Source organism: Clinocottus analis, unplaced genomic scaffold, assembly GCF_023055335.1.
Source record: "Clinocottus analis isolate CAN_PGR_092001 unplaced genomic scaffold, fCliAna1.0.p SCAF_27, whole genome shotgun sequence".
NCBI lineage: Eukaryota > Metazoa > Chordata > Actinopteri > Perciformes > Cottidae > Clinocottus > Clinocottus analis.
The window spans coordinates 3,265,432-3,284,717 of record NW_027176009.1 but is presented as its reverse complement, the minus strand read 5'-3'; the positions used below and the strand labels follow the sequence as shown (position 1 = coordinate 3,284,717).

The 19,286-nt window shown below is 44.0% G+C and overlaps 1 protein-coding gene across 8 annotated transcripts in view; it reads left to right on the top strand.

Moving 5' to 3' along the window:
- adcy9 (adenylate cyclase 9) overlaps nt 1–19,286 on the top strand; it is a 33,984-nt gene that overhangs the window by 418 nt on the left and 14,280 nt on the right. For 6 of the 8 annotated variants that reach the window (XM_068592280.1, XM_068592281.1, XM_068592283.1 and 3 more), the window contains one exon: nt 2,127–3,993. In XM_068592280.1, the coding sequence (XP_068448381.1) occupies nt 2,142–3,993 (1,852 nt within the window). In that variant the 5' untranslated portion in view covers nt 2,127–2,141. Of the gene's footprint in view, nt 1–67; nt 3,994–19,286 lie in introns of those variants that run through there. The other 2 variants (XM_068592276.1, XM_068592275.1) reach the window with 1 other exon arrangement.

Below are 19,286 nucleotides of genomic sequence, written 5' to 3'. Positions count from 1 at the left end.
GGTATACCGGGTGGGTGTGGGGGAGGGGGGGGGGGTGGATAGGGAGGCAACCAGCGGCGGACGGAAGAGGACGCACCGCAGCCTGCGCGCACAGTGTTGTGTTTGTTGGACACATGCATGCCAGCGGAATCTAGTGCTCCCCAGACCTCAGGACTTGGTGGAGATAAGGAGATGGTGCCGATTGTGGGGCGTGTTTTTTTTCTTTATCCCACGGAGGAGATAGCCGAGGGGTTTCCTTCATTGCTCTGGGGAGTTTCTACGTCTTTGCTCTGGGGGGAAATGCGAGGGGAGGAAATCCAGCCCCAGCTCCAAATAACCAGAGACTCCTAACTGGGTCTGCTCTCCAAACGCAGGAAATACGGCCTGGGAAAAAAAAAAAAAAAAAAAAGTTTGGGAGCTTTTGGAAACGAGAAGGGGCCCTATCGCTGACGTTCTGCATGCGCTGTACGGCGTGATTTATAAGTACTTTACTACCTTTTTGTGGTTGTTGTATTAAACGCTTCTGTTATTCCGCAGATTGAGTTAATGAGAAAGCACAGGCTGTTGGAGTTGTTATTGCACGAGTTTTGATCATCACTATTTATAGACCAGCCTGTTCCGACCGAGGCTGTTGCTCGTAGCCGAATATTTTGCCAACTGCGCGCAACAAGTTGCAGACACTCCCAGCAGAGGCAAACCTACACTCATTTGGGCCAGCGGATGGTCTTTTCTGCGCTTCTCTTTTCGGATTATGCGTCTTTGAATAACACATACTCCCGACCCCCTCTTTGGAAGACGGAGGGGGAATAAACGTTGGAGATCCGGACTGGGAGTTCAGGAAAGGACGGGGCTGGATCTGTGGGAATAGGCCTGCCTGTCAGGCCTCTTATGATCTTGATCTTGGACTGGACAGGGCTCCCGAATAAACAAACTCTGGACTATTTTCATGGGCCACCGGAATAAAGATGAAAGGAGAATGTATGGGAGCAAGACATGCCAATCCGTAGCACACTGAGCCATGAGCAGGGCTGTAATGGAAGGTAAAGCCGCCTTAATTGCAGATCACACAACTTTTTATTTTTCCAAACCAACGTAATCAACTGTTTTAAGTCGGCATTGTTGTGTTATGCTAAACAGTTACAGCAAAAGTACACGACTTAATGTGAAACGAGAATATTTTTTGAGGACTGTTTATTTTTCCTGGAAAATATTTTCCTTACACACATTAAATGCTTTATGCTGGACCACACTTTTTTATTTTTATTTTTAGCACTACTAGCGGATCATAACGACAATATTGTTTGTTTTGGACGCGTAAACGGACCATTAGCCGCGCATGTTGTGAAGATAAGAGGCACAGTGTAACTTTTTGTAGCCACTTGCTGTGCACAACGCCAACTATTGACAGCCTCGATCTGTATCCGCTCTCACAAAGAAGCCCTGGACCTGAATGCTGCCTTTCCACGCAACAACGTTATTTCGGAATGAAGACACAATCTGGGGATTTTCCCTGACGCTGTCTGACTTTGTAATGTCAGCAGTATCGAGGTATTGCGCGCACACACAGAGGACATTTCCAGTCGTGTAACGTCAGAACCGACTTGATGAAGGCATACCAAAAAACCGTTGCATCACGAGCCAGTCCTTTCCGAGAAGGATGTTCAATTCAGGAGGCAGACAGAGTGATGACGGTGTTTTAACCGCAGCTGGAGAGAAAGCTGGGCTCAGACCCAGAGCCTCTTTGGAGAAGGATACATGTAATGTGAGTACTGACGCAAACCGGGGGTCGGATAATGAACTGCTCAAGAAACTGGAACGGCGCGTCTTGTGTCAGTGAGTGTGCAGGCTGCCGTGTGCGTAGCAAAGACGTCTGTGCCGTGCTCACCATTCATGCACTGTGATTATTCCAACAAACACCTTTTGCGCTCTCTCTCTCTCTCTCTCTCTCTCTCTCTCTCTCTCTCTCTCTCTCTCTCTCTCTCTCTCTCTCTCTCCCGCCCCCTCCCCTCCGAGCCCCCATGTGCACACACGGTGCCCACGTACCGCGTCTAATTGCCTGAGGGCCACCAGAAGATATTCACATTCAACACCTCTCACTCTCTGCTCCCCTTGTTTTCCCGTGCGTCGATATGGCCACTCTGCAACAGCACCGGCAGCTTCTCATGCATGGCACGGAGGTGAGCTGCGACTCCAGCGGCGACGGCGCCGTGACCGTGCGGATTAGCAACAGCGCGCCACACGTGCACCAACGTGAGCCACTGAGGGCTGCCAGCAGTGGAGCAGGAGGCTTTGGGACTGTGAGTAAAATGAACCCTAACCTCCACAAATACAGTATCTCCTCCAGTTGTAGCTCGGCAGACTCAAGACCGGCAGGGGTCTCCAATTCAAGGGTGCGCAGGAAGGGACCGCCACTGTTCGAACGCTCGGCTGCTCAGTGCTGGGACCCCAAGTTTGACTCTTCAATCCTGGAAGATGCGTGCCAAGAGAGGTGCTTCCCTCAGACACAGCGGCGCTTCCGTTATGTCCTGTTCTACCTGGCAGTGGCAGCTGTACTCTGGGGGGTGTACTTCGGGGTTAATAGTGACCGCTGCAACCCTGCGACCTTCCTAGCACCCACAGCCTCCTTCTTAGTCCTCCTAGTGCTCCTTTTCTTGTTCACTTTAACCCAGCCCTACACATGGCTGTACAACCAAACCTCCTTGTTCCTGATCGCGGTCACCTTCGCCATTACCTTGGCTCCACAGATTCAGACTGCCGGCTTCACTGAGCTGGAGTGGGCTGGCGGTGGGAACGCCTCGTATCCTTCACCAGACAACGTAGCACCACTTCCAACCCCTTGCATCTCCCCCGTGGGCACCTTTTCCCTGTGCATGGAGGTTTTGTTGTTGTTGTACAGCGTCCTCCAGGTCCGCCTGTATGCCTCCGTGATGCTGGGGCTCCTGTATTCTATATTATTTGAGGCGTTAGAATGGCTACCATTGCTTCAAAAGAGTTATGAGACTACTGGATGGGGGACAGGGTCAGCAGATTCAGGTTCCGATTGGGAAGGCGACACCCTCCGTTGGCTCGGCCCGGCCAAAGCTTTGCTCCATTTGTGTGCCCACGTCATTGGCATCCACTTGTTCATCATGTCCGAGGTGCGTTCCCGCAGCACCTTCCTTAAAGTTGGCCAGGCGATCATGCATGGCAAAGACTTGGAGGTGGAGAAGGCCTTGAAAGAGCGTATGATCCACTCTGTCATGCCGCGGCGAGTCGCAGATGAGCTGATGAAACAAGGTGATGATGAGGGTGGTGGGGAGAACTCTGGCAAGCGTTATTCCTCTGGTGCCTGCTCTGCCTCAGCCGTCTCAGTCGGGGGTGGAGGAAGCGGTGGAGCTTCACAAGCCCAAAGTGCCACAAGTTCCAAGAGTTTCCCATACAACAATCACAAACGCAAGAAGACCTCCATCCACAGTGGACATATAATCTTCCGGCCTTTCAATATGAAACGCATGGAGCCTGTCAGCATCCTCTTTGCGGATATTGTGGGTTTCACGAGAATGTCTGCCAATAAGTCGGCACCAGCCTTGGTAGGCCTTCTCAATGATTTGTTTGGACGTTTCGACCGGCTTTGTGAACTAACCTGTTGCGAGAAGATCAGCACTCTGGGAGATTGCTACTACTGTGTAGCTGGCTGCCCTGAGCCGAGGCCGGACCACGCCTACTGCTGCGTTGAGATGGGCTTGGGCATGATCCAGGCCATCGAGCAGTTCTGCCAGGAGACACGTGAGACCGTCAACATGCGTGTTGGCGTCCATACGGGCACCGTCCTGTGTGGAATCCTGGGAATAAAGCGCTTCAAGTTTGACGTATGGTCAAATGATGTCAATCTGGCGAACTTGATGGAGCAGCTGGGCGTGGCGGGCAAGGTCCACCTGTCAGAAGCTACTGCCAGATTCCTGGATGACCATTACCAGAGGGAGGACGGGCAGGTGGCAGAGAGAGCCGGACAGAGTGTCGTGGAGAAACTGAAGGGTAAGTGGATGTTCACCTTTAACTTCCTCATTAGTTCTCTACAATAAATTAAACAATAGTGTGCAAAAGTTAAACATTTATTATAGAAATTCAAGGTAATCACACATAGTGAATCTCTGATCTCAAAAGCAGGCTCCACAAAGGAATGGTTATCACTTTAAAAGGGACATATCATGCTCATTCTCAGATTCACACTTAGTTACTGTAAAAAACATTGTCTCATACTGTCTGTCTGAATATACCTATCACCCTCTGTCTAACATGCTCCTGGTTTAGCGTTCCTCTCTTAGCCCACCTCCCAAAAAAAGCACAGTCTGCTCTGATTGGAACGGTAGAAAAATATGGTGCACCTTTACAAATTGTCATCAAACCATGGGTGGAGCTACTCCATTAAGGGTTGCACCCTAGCACTTGGTCATTAGGGTTTAGTGGGGCGACTGCGTACCGAGACAACACAAACATATTCTTTCTGACTAGTTAGTCGTGTTAAAACGCTGTACCAACAGAGGAAGGGGATAGGGCGACACGATTAAGAGATTTGACCCCCAGGAACCGAGACATCGTTCATCATATCAGAACATTCAGAAGCGGTAAAAATGAATTTTCAATTGTTTCAGAATCTACTAAACCCATTTTAATTATTTATAATGTAAATAACAAAAACAACTAGTGTTAAATACAATTGTATTGCTCAAGGACATATCTCTATAATGATTTAACTGCCTTCTGCTATCAGTGGTTTTGGATGAATGTTTGGAGCAGCGCTCGACAGATTTATTTTGGAGCTCTGTATTTGAATGACAGAGGCTTGTGTCATTGAGATTAAAACCTTTAATCTGCAAATACACCAAATGGATTTTAAATCCTTGCTACAGACACGTGTGGAAAACTTGCATAATATCAGTAATAATGCTCTCATGGTACAAGGATGCCAGGATGAGTATACATTTGGCAATATATGGCCAAGATGGCTCCCACAATGAAGTAGAGATGAAATTAAAATGTCCATTTAACCCTTTTAGAGAACATCCCAAGTCAAATTCAACAATACATGCAAACATAAACATTTTCTGTGTATATAAATACACAGAAAAAACTAAATATAAAGTGTTAAACTAAATATAAAGTGTGCTTACAGGTACTGGCCAGTTTCAGCCAATAATATCATGACATCCATCAATCAATCTGCAACTTTGAGCTAATAGGAAGGTGAGTCTGTAGCCACATACCACTGCAGCTCCTCGTACATTCTATTCTATTCTTTAGCAGCCCGATTAAAAGATAATTATTTGATTCAATCCCTCCTGTAACTGACTCGCAGTACAGAAGATGAAGACACTTTAACATCTGCTTAACTGGGACTTAAAGGCTGTTGCATCTGATAATTTAGATAATCATTTTGGAAACAATTTGCTACACAGATCAGGCCCTTCTCTTGGATCAAATACAGTTTTTAATCGCAATAAAATTTGTTTAGCTGAGCAAACGCTCAGTGCGGTGTTTGGTTTATACCTCTCGACTGTGTTTTAAGCTGGTTGTTGTGGTGGGCCAGAATGTTTGAGCTGGAGATTGCATCTGATAATAGGAGGGCTGACCGGCTTTACTGTTCTGAGGCAGGTATTGTACTGGATTTCAGTGGATTAAATAGGAGTTTATCATATTGTGCCCACCGCTTGGAGAATGGGATAGTGGTGAGCGACTGCAACTGGTTCAACATCTAGTGCTTATAGTGAGTCCTCCCCCCTCCCACACACACACACCCTTAAATGCACACACAAACTCAGTCTGTCTTAATACTCTTTGGAGAGCAGCATTAATGGAACTAAGGGGGATTCCTCGTGGGTCTTCTAATCTTAGATATCTCGCAAAATAGAGACAGTCTGTTCTATTGTCGGGCCTTGTGTCAGAGTGTATTGACACTTGGCTCTAAATGGTGCCATCACTCTCTATTTCCAGACTGGCAAACAGTGACAGAGTGAGATATTGACATGCAGCTTTTGTTGAGGGAGTGAAAAGGGGAGAAGGGCATCTAGTTTCCTGCTGAAACAGAGACGCACACAGTTTCCTGCTCTGAGACAGGGATAACCTTAACTGTTTGCTTCTCTAGCAGTGAGAAAGAGGGGTTGACACAGTTATTTCTGTTGAGAAATGGACATGGAGAAAAATCAGCATACCACTCCTTGTTGACAGAATCACATGTAACTGCTTTGTGTAGGGAAGTTACGGAGAGTAGTTAATAATCAATGAACAAATTAGTTTTTGTCGTCATTCATTATGTGTTAGTTTGATCTTCTTGAAATTTCCTGAGGTTTGTCTCACAACCAGTATACCTTCAGTTTTATGATACGTTAAATTTTGTCAAAATGTTATGGAATTTTGGTGTAAATCATAGTGTCTCTTTTCCTTGACTGACACCTTATATCTTCCCAAGTTTTTAATTCCTGAGCATGAGTGATGGTATGTTTTTAATCATTAACAGTGTATTAAGTAACCACATGGTTTTATCTGCTCTTTTGTAAATTATACATGGGACAAATTGGTTATTGGTTGTTATCAGTTTAAACAACATAATTGTGTCTCACGATATCGCGATACATCATTTAATCACAGTATGTTTCCACTGAAAGACGATGGATACATTATCTTTGTTGGCTCTTCTGTCCTTTGTTACCACCTCTTTCTCCTTCCCTTCCACAGCTCTCTCTCTCTCTGCTTTTCCTCATCCTCGCTGTGTTCTCACATTCATTACCTCAGTTTCTCACCTGTCACCCGGGCCTATACATGTGGTCTGTTGTGTAACACACAGCTTTATTGCTGTTGGTCTCTAATCAAGGCTTTGCTATAGATCCCCGGCAGGCCGAGGGATCTGCCGCATATAGCGTGCATTTAACCTTTCTCTTCCTGTTATTCCCTAAATACCCAACACCAAGCTTCCCTTTAAAAACAACTAAGCAAACGTAGCTTTGTTTGACCATGAATGCAGCAAGTTGGTAGTTGATATATGTAATGGATTGATGCAGCGGCATTCAATGTCCCACCAACGTGCAGTATATGAAACATAGATTTAGTCAAGACTGTATTAACTGTCAAATCTCACACATCTGCCTTATGCATTTGATGAAAAAGGAAGGGATGAGTCATACCCCTGCATTATGTATGCAGGTATGCATACTAGGTATGTGAGGATTTAGAATACTAGAATAAACAATATGTTTATGTTTCATAGTACTTCACATGAAGATAAGAAGTTCATGCTGGATAAAGTTTGAACTGTGCAAACCTCTGAAGTACACAAATACAGTGTTTAGTACATATAGTGTGTATTGTATGCACTTTAATCGTGTGAATCTGTTTCATAAAATTAAAATATTACAACGCAATTGCTCTAAAATGTCTAAAAGAAAAACATACAGTCACAAAAGCAAAACTTGGATCGTTGGATTTTTCTCTTTGAAAAAAATGTCTAAAGAAGTTTTAAAAGTCACCAAATACGGAGACACTTAAGTTACCTTTCTGTCGTGTTGAAACTCTAACACAAACATTTCAACAGTTTGCATCTGCCTGTCAAATTCTCAGTTATAGACAGTCATTCATTGGCCACCCCAGTTATTGTCACAATCTACTCTCGCCTGCACTTCCTTCATCTTCTGTGTGTGTGTTGTTTGTGTGGGTCGGTGGGTTTTTAAAAGGGCTTTTCATTCAAGCACATTAGGACAAGCAAGTTTCTCCCATATCTGCGCATAGGATGTCTTTCCTGTCTATCGCTGCAGTGTTCTGCCCTGGGTCGCCTGTGTCTGCTGTGTTAATGCCTTTTTTAGGCTCCCCTGGTTGAGTGTTGCAGCTTGTTGAAATGAGGTTGTGGAGTTGTCATGCATGTTTGTGTGTGTGCATTAGACCGTTTATGTTTTTAGTCACGGCGCAGTGTAGTTCAGGGTGTTGCAGACTCACGGTTCAGACCTGGAACTGGTCTCATGGTATTACAAGTTGACACTTGCACCTGGTCAGCTTCAGTCGGTGTGAGTCTGGAAGTGTGTGTTTGCACACAGAAATTTGTGCTTGCCTGCGTGTGTCTTTTTCTTTGTGTGCATCTGTGCACATACACACTGATGTATACAAACAAACTTATTCTTCCAATCCAGTGTGTTGCTTTGGGAAGTTCCTGGCCTCAGGCTGGTTAGTCTGAGCTAAATCAAACATGTCACTTAAACATGCTGGAGCAAATGGAAGACCAGCCTCAGTGGGTCAGGGGCTCTGTCATTCTTCACTCTGGCTTTAGCCACTGTTTTCTGGTACAGGCAACATTTTGACCATCTTATAGAAAAGCATCTGAAGTCTATATCACCTCCATCTGTTCTGTAGCTGGGTGAATAAGTTTGTTGTGAAAAACATGCTTGTTAATATATATTTTTTTGATTGGCAAATACTACTCTGCAGATGGAGGTAATTAAAATCCTCTTTTTCATCTTGTTTTCGACTGTGGAATCAGGGAAATGCGTCAACGAGATCACCCTAATACACTGTTAGTAGTTCATTGACCCAAGGTTGATCTAGTGCGACATTTCATGGAAGTACATTCATGAGTTTGGGTGAAATGATGTTGATACTGGGACGTTCAAACTAATAGGTCAAGACAAACAGTAACTTATCTGAGGGTGATGTTTTCCTGGCTCATTGATGTCATGAAATGTTTAGACATTTTATTCAGGCTGTCTCGGGAAGGTTGGCTGTTTGTCACAAGCACTGCCGCACTTTATTTGGTTTAAAGCAGGTCTTTTATATGTATTGCACCTATTCATCAACAGGGCAATAGGAGACATAGAATATAGCCTTTTTTTTTAAACATGTCACAGTAGTGGCTGAATTGTATGTAGCCATTTCAGTTTCAGGGTCCTGGTCCTGTGCTTGCTGGCTCACTTTCTTTGCTTACTGGGATTCTTGACATTGTTAATGTTATTAGTAACGCCCGTGCTTTTTCTACTATGACAAGTCTAAATCTCTGCTATTCAAAAAGCAAATTCCATTCTAGAGTCATGAGACTAGTTCATGAGCTGATCAACAGAAAATTGTATTTGAACAATAACCATTTATATAATTTTAAGGCACACATACCAAACATTGATTGTGAATAATGAATAATCATTAAAAAAAATGATCTGACAAATTTCTCAACCCCTGAAAAGATCCTTTGGTACTTTTAAAGTCAGCCCTTGTACATTTAAAGCGTATCGCAGAGAAAAATAATGGTATTTTATTTTTATTTTCTGCAGCCAAAGTTTCTCAGCCTTTTTCTGCAGATTCAAATTGTATTCCAGAGTAAGAAGGAGAGGTGAGCGGTAACGAGTTACAGAGTTACGGTTGCTCTCTCTGTATCATCGTAATTGAGGCTCCTCCTCAGATCTTCTTCACCTTTCGACGAGAACCACATCGCTGCATCGTCAAACAAAGTGTGTGTGTATGTCAGTAAATATCTCCTGTCCTGTGTGCCTGTGTTATATGTGCGTTTATGCGAGAGCAATGCTCTGTATAAAGTTGAGCGGAGACAGTTGCCCTGAGGCCTGTGACCCAACATGGTGTTGTTTCGGCCCTGCTGCTTCTACCTCATTGGTTTTCAGCGACGCTGCTTCTACCCGGTTCAAAGGTCAACTGTGATCGCTTAACAAGGTGGTCTTGCAAGCGTTTGTGTGTCTCTGTCTGCGTATGGTTGTCGTAGTGTACGATAACAGAATGAAAAGAAAAATGCCATGCAGTAACCGGAGAACTATACATTCGAAATAAGCGGAAAGGCGACAACCACCGTTTTGTTTGTTTTAGCTCTATTTTTACACTAACTTGTGTCTCGACCCTAAGCTTGGCTTTTATCTCTGTGGAAGACAGTGAAGAAGACCAGAGTTCATGTTTTTTCATGAATTAATCCTGTCCTTCTTGTGACTTAACATACGATTAAAAAGCAGTTTTGAAATCTGGCCAGCTTGTCCAATTCCTCTTCTCTAATATCCTTGACAGCAGCAGTATTTTGTTATGAATCAATTTAATTCCTTTCTTTTGCTGTATTTACTGTTTTTACATTTACTATGTTTTAGAAATACATTTGAAAACGCACACAGCCAACAGACAAAGATAACACGCACATGTTCTGAAAGAAAGATAGAATTTGGCTGAGAAAACATGAAAGACATTTAAAGATGAAAAACCATTATTGGTGCTGCTCTGCCTGACTTGCCACACTGTACACACGCACACACACACACACACACACACACACACACACACACACACACACGCACACACACACACACACATTGTGCAGGAATGGACCTACAATAACTCACATAATGTCCTTCTACAATATTATATTAGGTGCTTCCTAACCCCATTATCATTAATGCAATGTGTGTTCCAGAGAGAGAAAAGACGGCTTGTCTTCTTTCTTCTCTTCCTCATATTCCTCTCTTACCCTAATAACACTGTATCATCCTGAGAGGATCTGTGGTGTCAAACAGTCATTCTCCTTCTCACACAGTTTCCTAATCGGCTTTTTTAAAAATTCATCCACCACACATATTTCACGAGATGTGTCATTCCTATTTCTCAAGAATGTGTTAAGTCAAATGTGTGCGTGTGTGTTCGGTGTTGATAAGCGTGCCCAACCCTGTCCTGCCCTAGCCTGATTGGATGGGTATTGTGCAAACACATACACCTAATCTTGAACTGGTCTTTCCGGGTAGTCAATGCATTGAGCTATTTTTAGAAGATGTCAAAGTTAATTTCTGTGATGAACTAAATCCAAACAGATGAGTCACCTGCTTGTATTGTATATGATTCTTTTTGACAGGTCTGTGCAGTCCATCCAGCATGCGTGTCTGTTTGTGTGCGATAGAGAGGCACAGTATGGGGCGGTATTCCTTTTTAATTCATAGTCTACAGTACAGAGGCACACAATAAATGTTGGGGGAGAGAGTGAGAGAGAAAGAGTAAGAGGGGGAATGTCATTCAACAAAGGTCTTTGGCCTAATCATGTGAACCACGGACATTGTGGTCATGTGGCAAGCAGCAGCTCAGACCACCGGGAGTGGGTTTTGTTAACTTTTGCAATGCTGTCACTTTGAGAAAATGTTTCCTCTGTCGTGTCACGCACACTGCTGGTCATCAACTGATGGACGGTCTTGATAATTCACTTCCTGGGGACCAAGGCCTATCTGACACGCCTGTCACTGTCACTAACTGAACACCTCATACAGAATGTATGAGTGTCAAACAAGCAGGGGTCAAAAATCAAATGTGTGTGTGTGTATGTGTGTCTGTGGGTCAAGGCCGGGTCATGGCTCTCTGTAAACTTAATTTTAGGCTTGCACACGGGGCCGCATTAATATCTTCTATTTATCTGATCGTTAATCTGCCTTTTATGTGTATGATTGAAGTAGACAACTAAAATTCCACTTTTGCGACAGCTGTATGTTCCAGTGTGGCAGCAGCAGCTGGTTGTCTCTCCTGTCTTGTGTGTTTGTGCGTGTGTGTGCGCCAACTCAAGTATGCTGGAGTGGAGCTGTGTTAAACGGCTGTTCTGAATAATACATACAGAATGCGGCCTCAAGACTGTTAAAAAATCCATGAGCTTCCTTTGCACTGGTTTATATAGCTAAAGAGCTTCTAACAGAGAAAGAAAGAGAGTTAAAGGCCAATAGGGGAAAAGTAAGGCTGAGATTTGGCCAATCACCAGTCTGACTTAGTGGATATAAACTGTGGGTACGGGCCTGTCATTGGTCGGCCATGTCAGCTGGCATCCTCCTCCCCTTCCGTGACTGTGGCTGCGCCATCTGTGTTACAAAGACAGCGTCGCTGCATCCTGTGCTTAGCGCCGCCCAAGACGATTGGTTTGAAGAAATACAAACAAGCCTGAGCAGTTTTTTTTCTTTCCCCCTCCTATACCAGGATGATAATGTGGGGAGACTGCTGGGAGTCTGCGCTGACAGAGCACTGTGGAGTCACAAACACAATATGTCAAAGCATAAGCAAAGAAAGCGAGACAAACACACAGAGTCCGTCTTATGGTGGAGTTTGGTCGTACCACTTTAACTGTTGATTCATACCTTCCCCCATGATGTGTGTGTCACTTCACTGGGAGTTGCACTCTGTTGTGAATGTCAAGAGGGCAGTTATCGGTTAGCCAAAGTGCCTTACTTGCAAGGTGTGCCCTCTTTCCCTTAACCTGCCTACTTCAATAGATAATTTCCTCTGTTTTTCAGCATGCCCTTTGGTCTCAAAGAAGTCACATGAAGTTCAGTCGGTGGAGAATGACGACAGGGAAGAGTCAGAGGTAGAAAGCTAGTTTCTCCTATTACTGACATTACTGCTTAGAACGTAGGCCACACTATTAGCTATCTTGCATTACATAAGCTTTTGGTGATGTTTGGATCTTCACATGTTTAAAATCAGCCCATGAATTTCAATCTGATTATGCAAATTTATATTGTGTCTCTGGGAGGACAAAAAAGGTGTTGGAGCTTCGTTCTGGTGCGCTTTGGCAGCACACCACCTCTGAACTCCCACACACATACACACGCACACGCACACACACACACACACACACACACACACACACACACACACACACACACACGATAAGAGTTGTAATGATGTGGCCATATGCGGCACCACTTCTGAATGTGGTATCAGCCATTGGATCTCAATTTGTTCTAAATACTTCTTGAGTGCATTCACTCCTGGAGTTGTGCACTTGTGATTGGATCTCCCAAGACACATATAAATAGATTTTAAGTGTTGAAAATTGATGCAAAGTAGTGAGACAAGAAATACACCCTTTAATGTGTTGTATTTTGTGTTTTTGAAAAGAGACACCAACAAAACAACCATACGGCCACTGTGAATGTGTCATTTTCAAACGTAGCGTTGGGAACAAATCTTCTGAGATGTCTGTCTAAAAATGTAAGGGCGAGCTTTCAAAAACCTGAATCAGTCAAGTGCTATAAACAGCATGTAAAGCGCTGTTCCCTGGTGGTCTGTGGAAAGAGTGAGTTGTGTGACATTAGATAGAAGAACAGAAGAGAGAGGGAGAGAGGGAGAAGAAGAAGGCAGAAGATGGAGCATGTTTTTTGGTCATGACCCTTTCTCAAGGATTTCCCACAGTCTAGCTTAGGGCAGCAGGGGAGGTATGTGTGTGTGTGTGTGCATGTGTACATGCAAGTGCGTGAGTGGTCGACAAATCCACGGCACACAGCAGAATGAATCGCCCCATGCGGTGACTGTATTACTCAATGAGATGGTAGAATTCAAATGAAATTCATTTATGCTAAATGAAGAGACAAATAAGAAATAAGTATAACAAATCCCGCTGCACATGCGTGTTCTAATACCGTAATGCACGGGAAACCTCCCAGCATGCTGGGAGTTAATATGTGTTTTCTCATGCATAAAACAAAGTGACGTGTCGGTCATCATTGGCTTCCCCTTCGCAGAGGGACCAAGGTTGGTCATGTCTTGCTCAAGGACTGTCCTCTGCCACTGAGCGACAGCCGCCCCCAGAGAAACTCTAGGGGAGGCTCTGTGAAGTGAGACACTAAAATGCCTTTTAACAGCTGTGTGTGTGGGTGTGTGTGTGTGTGTGTGTGTGTGTGTGTGTGTGTGTGTGTGTCTGTGTGTGTAAGAAAGAGTGAGTGCGTGCATGTGACGCAGTGACTGTCAGAGTGCGTCAATGTTCCTGTCAACTCATGTGTCTCGCGCACACACTTGTAGGATCTTTTGAGGGAAAAGCCATTGACAAGCAGATTTTCAATGAATAAAACAGCATGTGTGTATTATTTAATTCAATAGTCGGATGCTTTTTGGAAAACAACAGATAGAGATAGGGGGTGACGATGGTTTGGGTAACTTGTTTCCAACTTTGCTCATCAATTGGTTGTTTTTAGCACGATGTTGGTGTGTACTAAGCAGTCAGAGCTCTGTTAGCGGTGTTATTTCTCATTGTGTTTCAGACGCGTAGTCTTCGAAGTTTGAACAAGTTCTGGATGCCGTACTGTACCTGCAGGGATGACGTGACAAAGAACTTGTGTTTGTCCCAAACCGAGGAAGTCGTCTGATCTGCTCCGCTGCCAATAGAGGCTTTATCAAATCCACAGAGTATGATTTCTAAAACAGAGATAAAGGAGGTGGAGGGACCAAAGAAAAGGGAGCGAGTGAGGAATTCCCTGGACTAAAATGATAGCACAGAAGAAGGAAGGCAGGGATGGATGGATGGATGGATAGGAAGGAGGAATGGGAGCGTACTTGAAGGAGGATCGTGTGAGAGCCTCATCCCTCGGTTCCATCAGCGTGTCCAAATATGGAGGCATCTGCTGTTGCACGAGGCCTGTTCTCAAGACCCGCCACTGACCAGGGAGAGAACGGGAGGGTAGGGAAGGGAGGGGGGAGGAAAAAAAACAAGACCGATGGGAGAAGGTTTAAGTGAAAGGAAGATGGCTGAAAAATGAGAGAACATGACAGCAGAGAAAAGACAGATAGAGAGACAGAGAGGAGCGAGATATAAAAATAGGTGTAATGTAAGATTTGGCACGACAAAAGAGGCGAAGTTCAAGGCGAAGGTTTGAGCCACGGTTGAGTAGAAGTTGGACAGTGGGAAGGTCGAGTCAGAGAAATGGGAAAACAAGTTGAAGTCTATTTTTAGTGCTGGAGTTGTTTATTTTCTAACTATTCCAAGCACCAAGATGAAAGTGAAAAATGAGAGAAAGGTTAGATGAATCTCAAGGAGAAGGGGATGTTCATTTCATTGAATTTGTCTTTTTCAAAACCCGCCACAAGGTCAAAGGTTATTTGTCGGGAAGTACATAGTCAGGTTTGGGACGGAAAAGTCAGCCTGAGTTTAAAAGATTCACCCAGACTCTCTCATGGGGACTGCTGAGCTGTGTGTGTGTGTGTGTGTGTGTGTGTGTGTGTGTGTGTGTGTGTGTGTGTCAGCATGCAGTACGTTAGACGGTCAGTGTACAGGGATGCAATCAAAAAGCACCACAATCATTCATCAGTATGTCAGTGCGAGTGAGCAGCTCCATGTAACAGAGAGATTTGTTGGTCTGCAACGAATGATAATTTCCAAAATCCATGAATTACAAATTCATCGGGTTTTCATATTCTGCATGATGTCAATAAATAGTTAAAAACAACCATCACAATTTCGCTGAGCATAAGGCTTGTGACTCTGTTACGATGATGTGATCGAGAGAAGAAGCTTCCAATCTTTGCTTCCGAGAAGCTGTTCGCAGCAAATGTTTAACATTTTTATGCTTTATGTTCACGGCAGTTAATTATCAAAATTGTTCAAAGATCATTTTTTGGATTGAAGAATTTACCAGATGTTCCAGCACCAGTGCAATGCACTTGAATCTGTATGCGTGGCTGTGTTCGTGAGTTTGGTGTGCTCATAGCAGAGTCATTTTCGGATGTGTGTGTGTGTCGATGGTGTGTATGGTCTTGTGGTGTACATGTGGAATGTGACGACTCAGCTACGCTTCCTCCCCATTGATGCTTCTGTTCATTCATTCATTCATTCACGTGTATGCATCCTTTATATTTAGTCTTGTGGAAGTGACTGTGTAGTATGTGTGTGTGTGTGTCTGTGTCTGTGTGTGTTTGCACGTTGTCTGTGATTTCTAATAAAGGAGGAGATGTGGGGCAAAGCCGACAACACTGCAGTGCACTACCTTGGATGAGTCATACACGCAGGGAAGGCCATGTTTGTGTGTGTTCGCTCAGTTATGTCACCATCCAATATCTCTCTCCGACAGGCAGATGCTGCATATTTCCAGGAAAGGGTGTCTTGTGAGGCTCTATGTCCTCTTGGAGGGTGTGGGGTCGCCTCCACAAAAATGTAACATTTATTTTGATGTGGACGTTAGTGTTTATTGCAGAATTTTCAGTGCAACACTTGGTACAGATGTTTCTGTTCAAACAAGCTTGAACATTTTAATCTGCCCCAAAAAACAACTGGACCTGAGCCCAAAATTAGACTTGAATGGATCCAACCGCAGAATAAGTGACCGACAGTCACTTCATTGTTCTGCTTCCAACCAGCAACTGTTATCCGGCCTTTGAAAAATGAATTAGCTCTTAACGTGCTCATTCAAAATGTTATGACGGAGCCCCAACAATGTTAGTAGTGTCCATGTTTCGCTCATGTTGTCACACATAGTTTGGGTTGTGTTGGCTTCCTTCGGTCTGCCTTTAAGTACATGAATAGATCTACATACCGTATAGACATTTCGTTGTCTTTGTGTGTGTGTTTGTGTGTATTCTAGTTGTAGTAGCAGTGGTTGTCCTCAGCTGAACCTTCTGTGCTCCAGCCAGCTGGTCTGAATAAATCAATAAAAAACATTGAGCTGCATTGAGACCCTAAAGTGCTCGTGTCAGTTTCTTTCCCAGAGTGCTGCCTTTACAGAGCCTGGAAAGGATCAACACACAAATGCACAAATGTGTGGCTGTGCACACACCCAAGAGACCAATGTGTTTCAATGACTTTGGCTGCACAAACTCAGCAGTAGAGGATTAGCTCTGTTGGACCCCCAGAGCTTGGGTAAACACACAAGATACAGTGACACTTTATTGTCGAGCATCTCGCTGGCACTCAGACACACACACACACACACACACACACATTAACCTACTGTGCAGTTGATGGTCGGAAAACAAACATTTTTTACCGTCCATTATGTCAAACCTCGAAACGCCCTCACAATTCAAGGCCTGTTTTAGAGTTTAGAGCAACCTGTTGATGAAGTTAGGAATCTAAACTGGAAGTAGACAGGGAATGTGTGTTATACGAGACACGCTAAACTCTGGGACCTTCAGAGTACTCCTGGGCTCTTCCTCCCCCTCGCCATCTCTTCGTTGATTGCCACTCTAGCTTCGCTACCTCCTCTGTGTCTGTCTCTAACTCGTCTGCATTCTGCCTCCCATGCACATTAGAGGATCTGTCTGTGGTCAACGTATGCCTCTACATACATATATCTCCAGCGAGAGTATTTTCTGGCCTTTTACTGACAGGTTCTTCTGTCACTTGAGCAGACAATCACATCCACCTGCAAACTGCAAATCAAATATTTATATGTAATATTTACAATGATTTTTATGCATTAAGGACCATGAAGTCTTCTTACATGAAGTGTTGTCCGTGGGCTCCTGTAAAAGGTTATTTACTTTTGTCCAAGGGCTTAGGTTTGGTCTCAGCATTGGTAGGAACAGCTTATGAAGTTGTATATACAGTCACATTATACATACAAAAAATATAGTTTGTTGTATTTATGAAATCACAGAACAAGAATAAAGAGAATTATTGACATTGTATTGCTATTTTAGCTGTTATAACTATCAAGCTCTTTTAAAGAGGAGAAAACAAATACTGTCATGTGTTAATTATGACAGGGCCTAAAGTCCTATTAATATTTAATGTCGTAGGGTGTTCATCCTCGAACGTAGGACGATAACGATAGTAGGTTTGATCCCGACGTGAGGTTTCCAATTTAAAACTCAGATCTTTTGCTTTGTTTACAGTGAGCGTCACTACGGCGGACTTTTAGATCACCGCAAACGGAGGATGGATATGTTTTCACAAGCGGACGCTTCACTGTCTCATGAGCTGCCACAGAACCAGCAGCTGTAGTTGAGTTTGGAGACTTGATCCACTTCCTGATAGTATATCTACTTTACTTAGTTTGCTGCAGCAGTTGAGGAATCGCTTATCTGCAGCTTCATACTTTTCAGCAGACGCCGTGTGATTGTTCTGGAAGAGTCTAATAACATTAAATGTTTTGTTTGCTAATTTATCAAGCAGACAGGTCAGCAGCTACGTTGGCAGTGGAAGCTAATTAATATGTCCACGCAGCATGTAACTCTCTACTTTTCTCCGCGACTTTTCTTTTTTAATTATTCCATCCATTCCATCCATTATCCAAACCGCTTATCCTCATTAGGGTCGCGGGGCGCTGGAGCTGATCCCAGCTGTCAATGTGCGAAGGCAGAGTTCACGCTGGACGAGTCGCCAGTCCATCGCAGGGCAGACATAGACTCAGACAACCATTAACACTCACATTCACACCAACGGGCAATTTAGAGTCCAATTAACCTACGCTGCATGTCTTTGGACTGTGGGAGGAAGCCGTAGAACCCGGAGAGAACCCACACTGCCACGGGGAGAACATGCAAACTTCTCACAGAAGGATCTGCCAGACCAGTATGCAAACCCCACAGACCAGTATCCGAACCCCGCCCAGACCGGGATTCAAATTATTATTCGGAAAAATGATTTAGCGTTGATAGTTTCCTGAGGGCGGAGGTCAGTGAATCACGAGTAGCCAGCTGCAGGGAAAGGTGCTTGACAGTGGCATAATAGAATTTAGTAAAACAAATAAAACAAAATAAACAGTTCCCTTGAAGAGATGTTCCACTTGGCAAAGCGTCAGGAGCTGCGGATTGCCGACCCTAACCCTAACCCCGCTATCTCAACCTACACTACATCTCTTCCTGCAAGTCAAGACTCACGTAGTGTTTCCGACTTGCCACTTCAGCCAATCAAATGACTGCATCTTGTCTCGCAGGCTCGAAGGCGCATTGGAAAACGTGGACATGTGTTTTTTTCTCTCTTCTGGGCGACAAACATGAATATGTTTTGAAATGTATTGTGCAAAATGATTTTTCTGTATTGGTGGGAACAATTGTGTCTTTTCCAAACTTTGGCCGTGACTCGTCCCTATGGACCCGATGCAAACCTACGCCCTTGCTTTTGTCTAAATAATGTTATCTGCCTACTAGGCCTATCTCACAGAAGAGATTTTGGTGTCACAATAGGAAAATCAAAGGTGTAAATAACAAAAATGTTTTATACCTGGATTACATTTCACCGACTTTAGTTTCAGTGCCCTAGTATTGTTCATACCGGCTCATTGTCACGAGCCAAAAACGTTTATGCTCAACCAGCAGTTCGTTGCAGTATTCTCTGAATCGTCAGACAAACAAAATGTACGGTGAAGAAGAAAGCACAAACGCCATAAACCAGCTTCCACAGTGCTAAGGAGGGATCGTAATTAACTGCAAACTTGTTTTGCAAGTTTTTACTTTACTGCATTCATGCAAGCCCTGCAGAAAGAAAGATGTAATGTTGTAAATGCATTATAATGAAACAAAGGGTAAATATCTTTAAGCAATTTGATTTGGGTGGCAAAAAAAATGTTTGGCCTGCAAAATCAAGGTTTTTAAGGCCCTTCTGTGACTTAAGTGTTTAATAAGCAAATTGA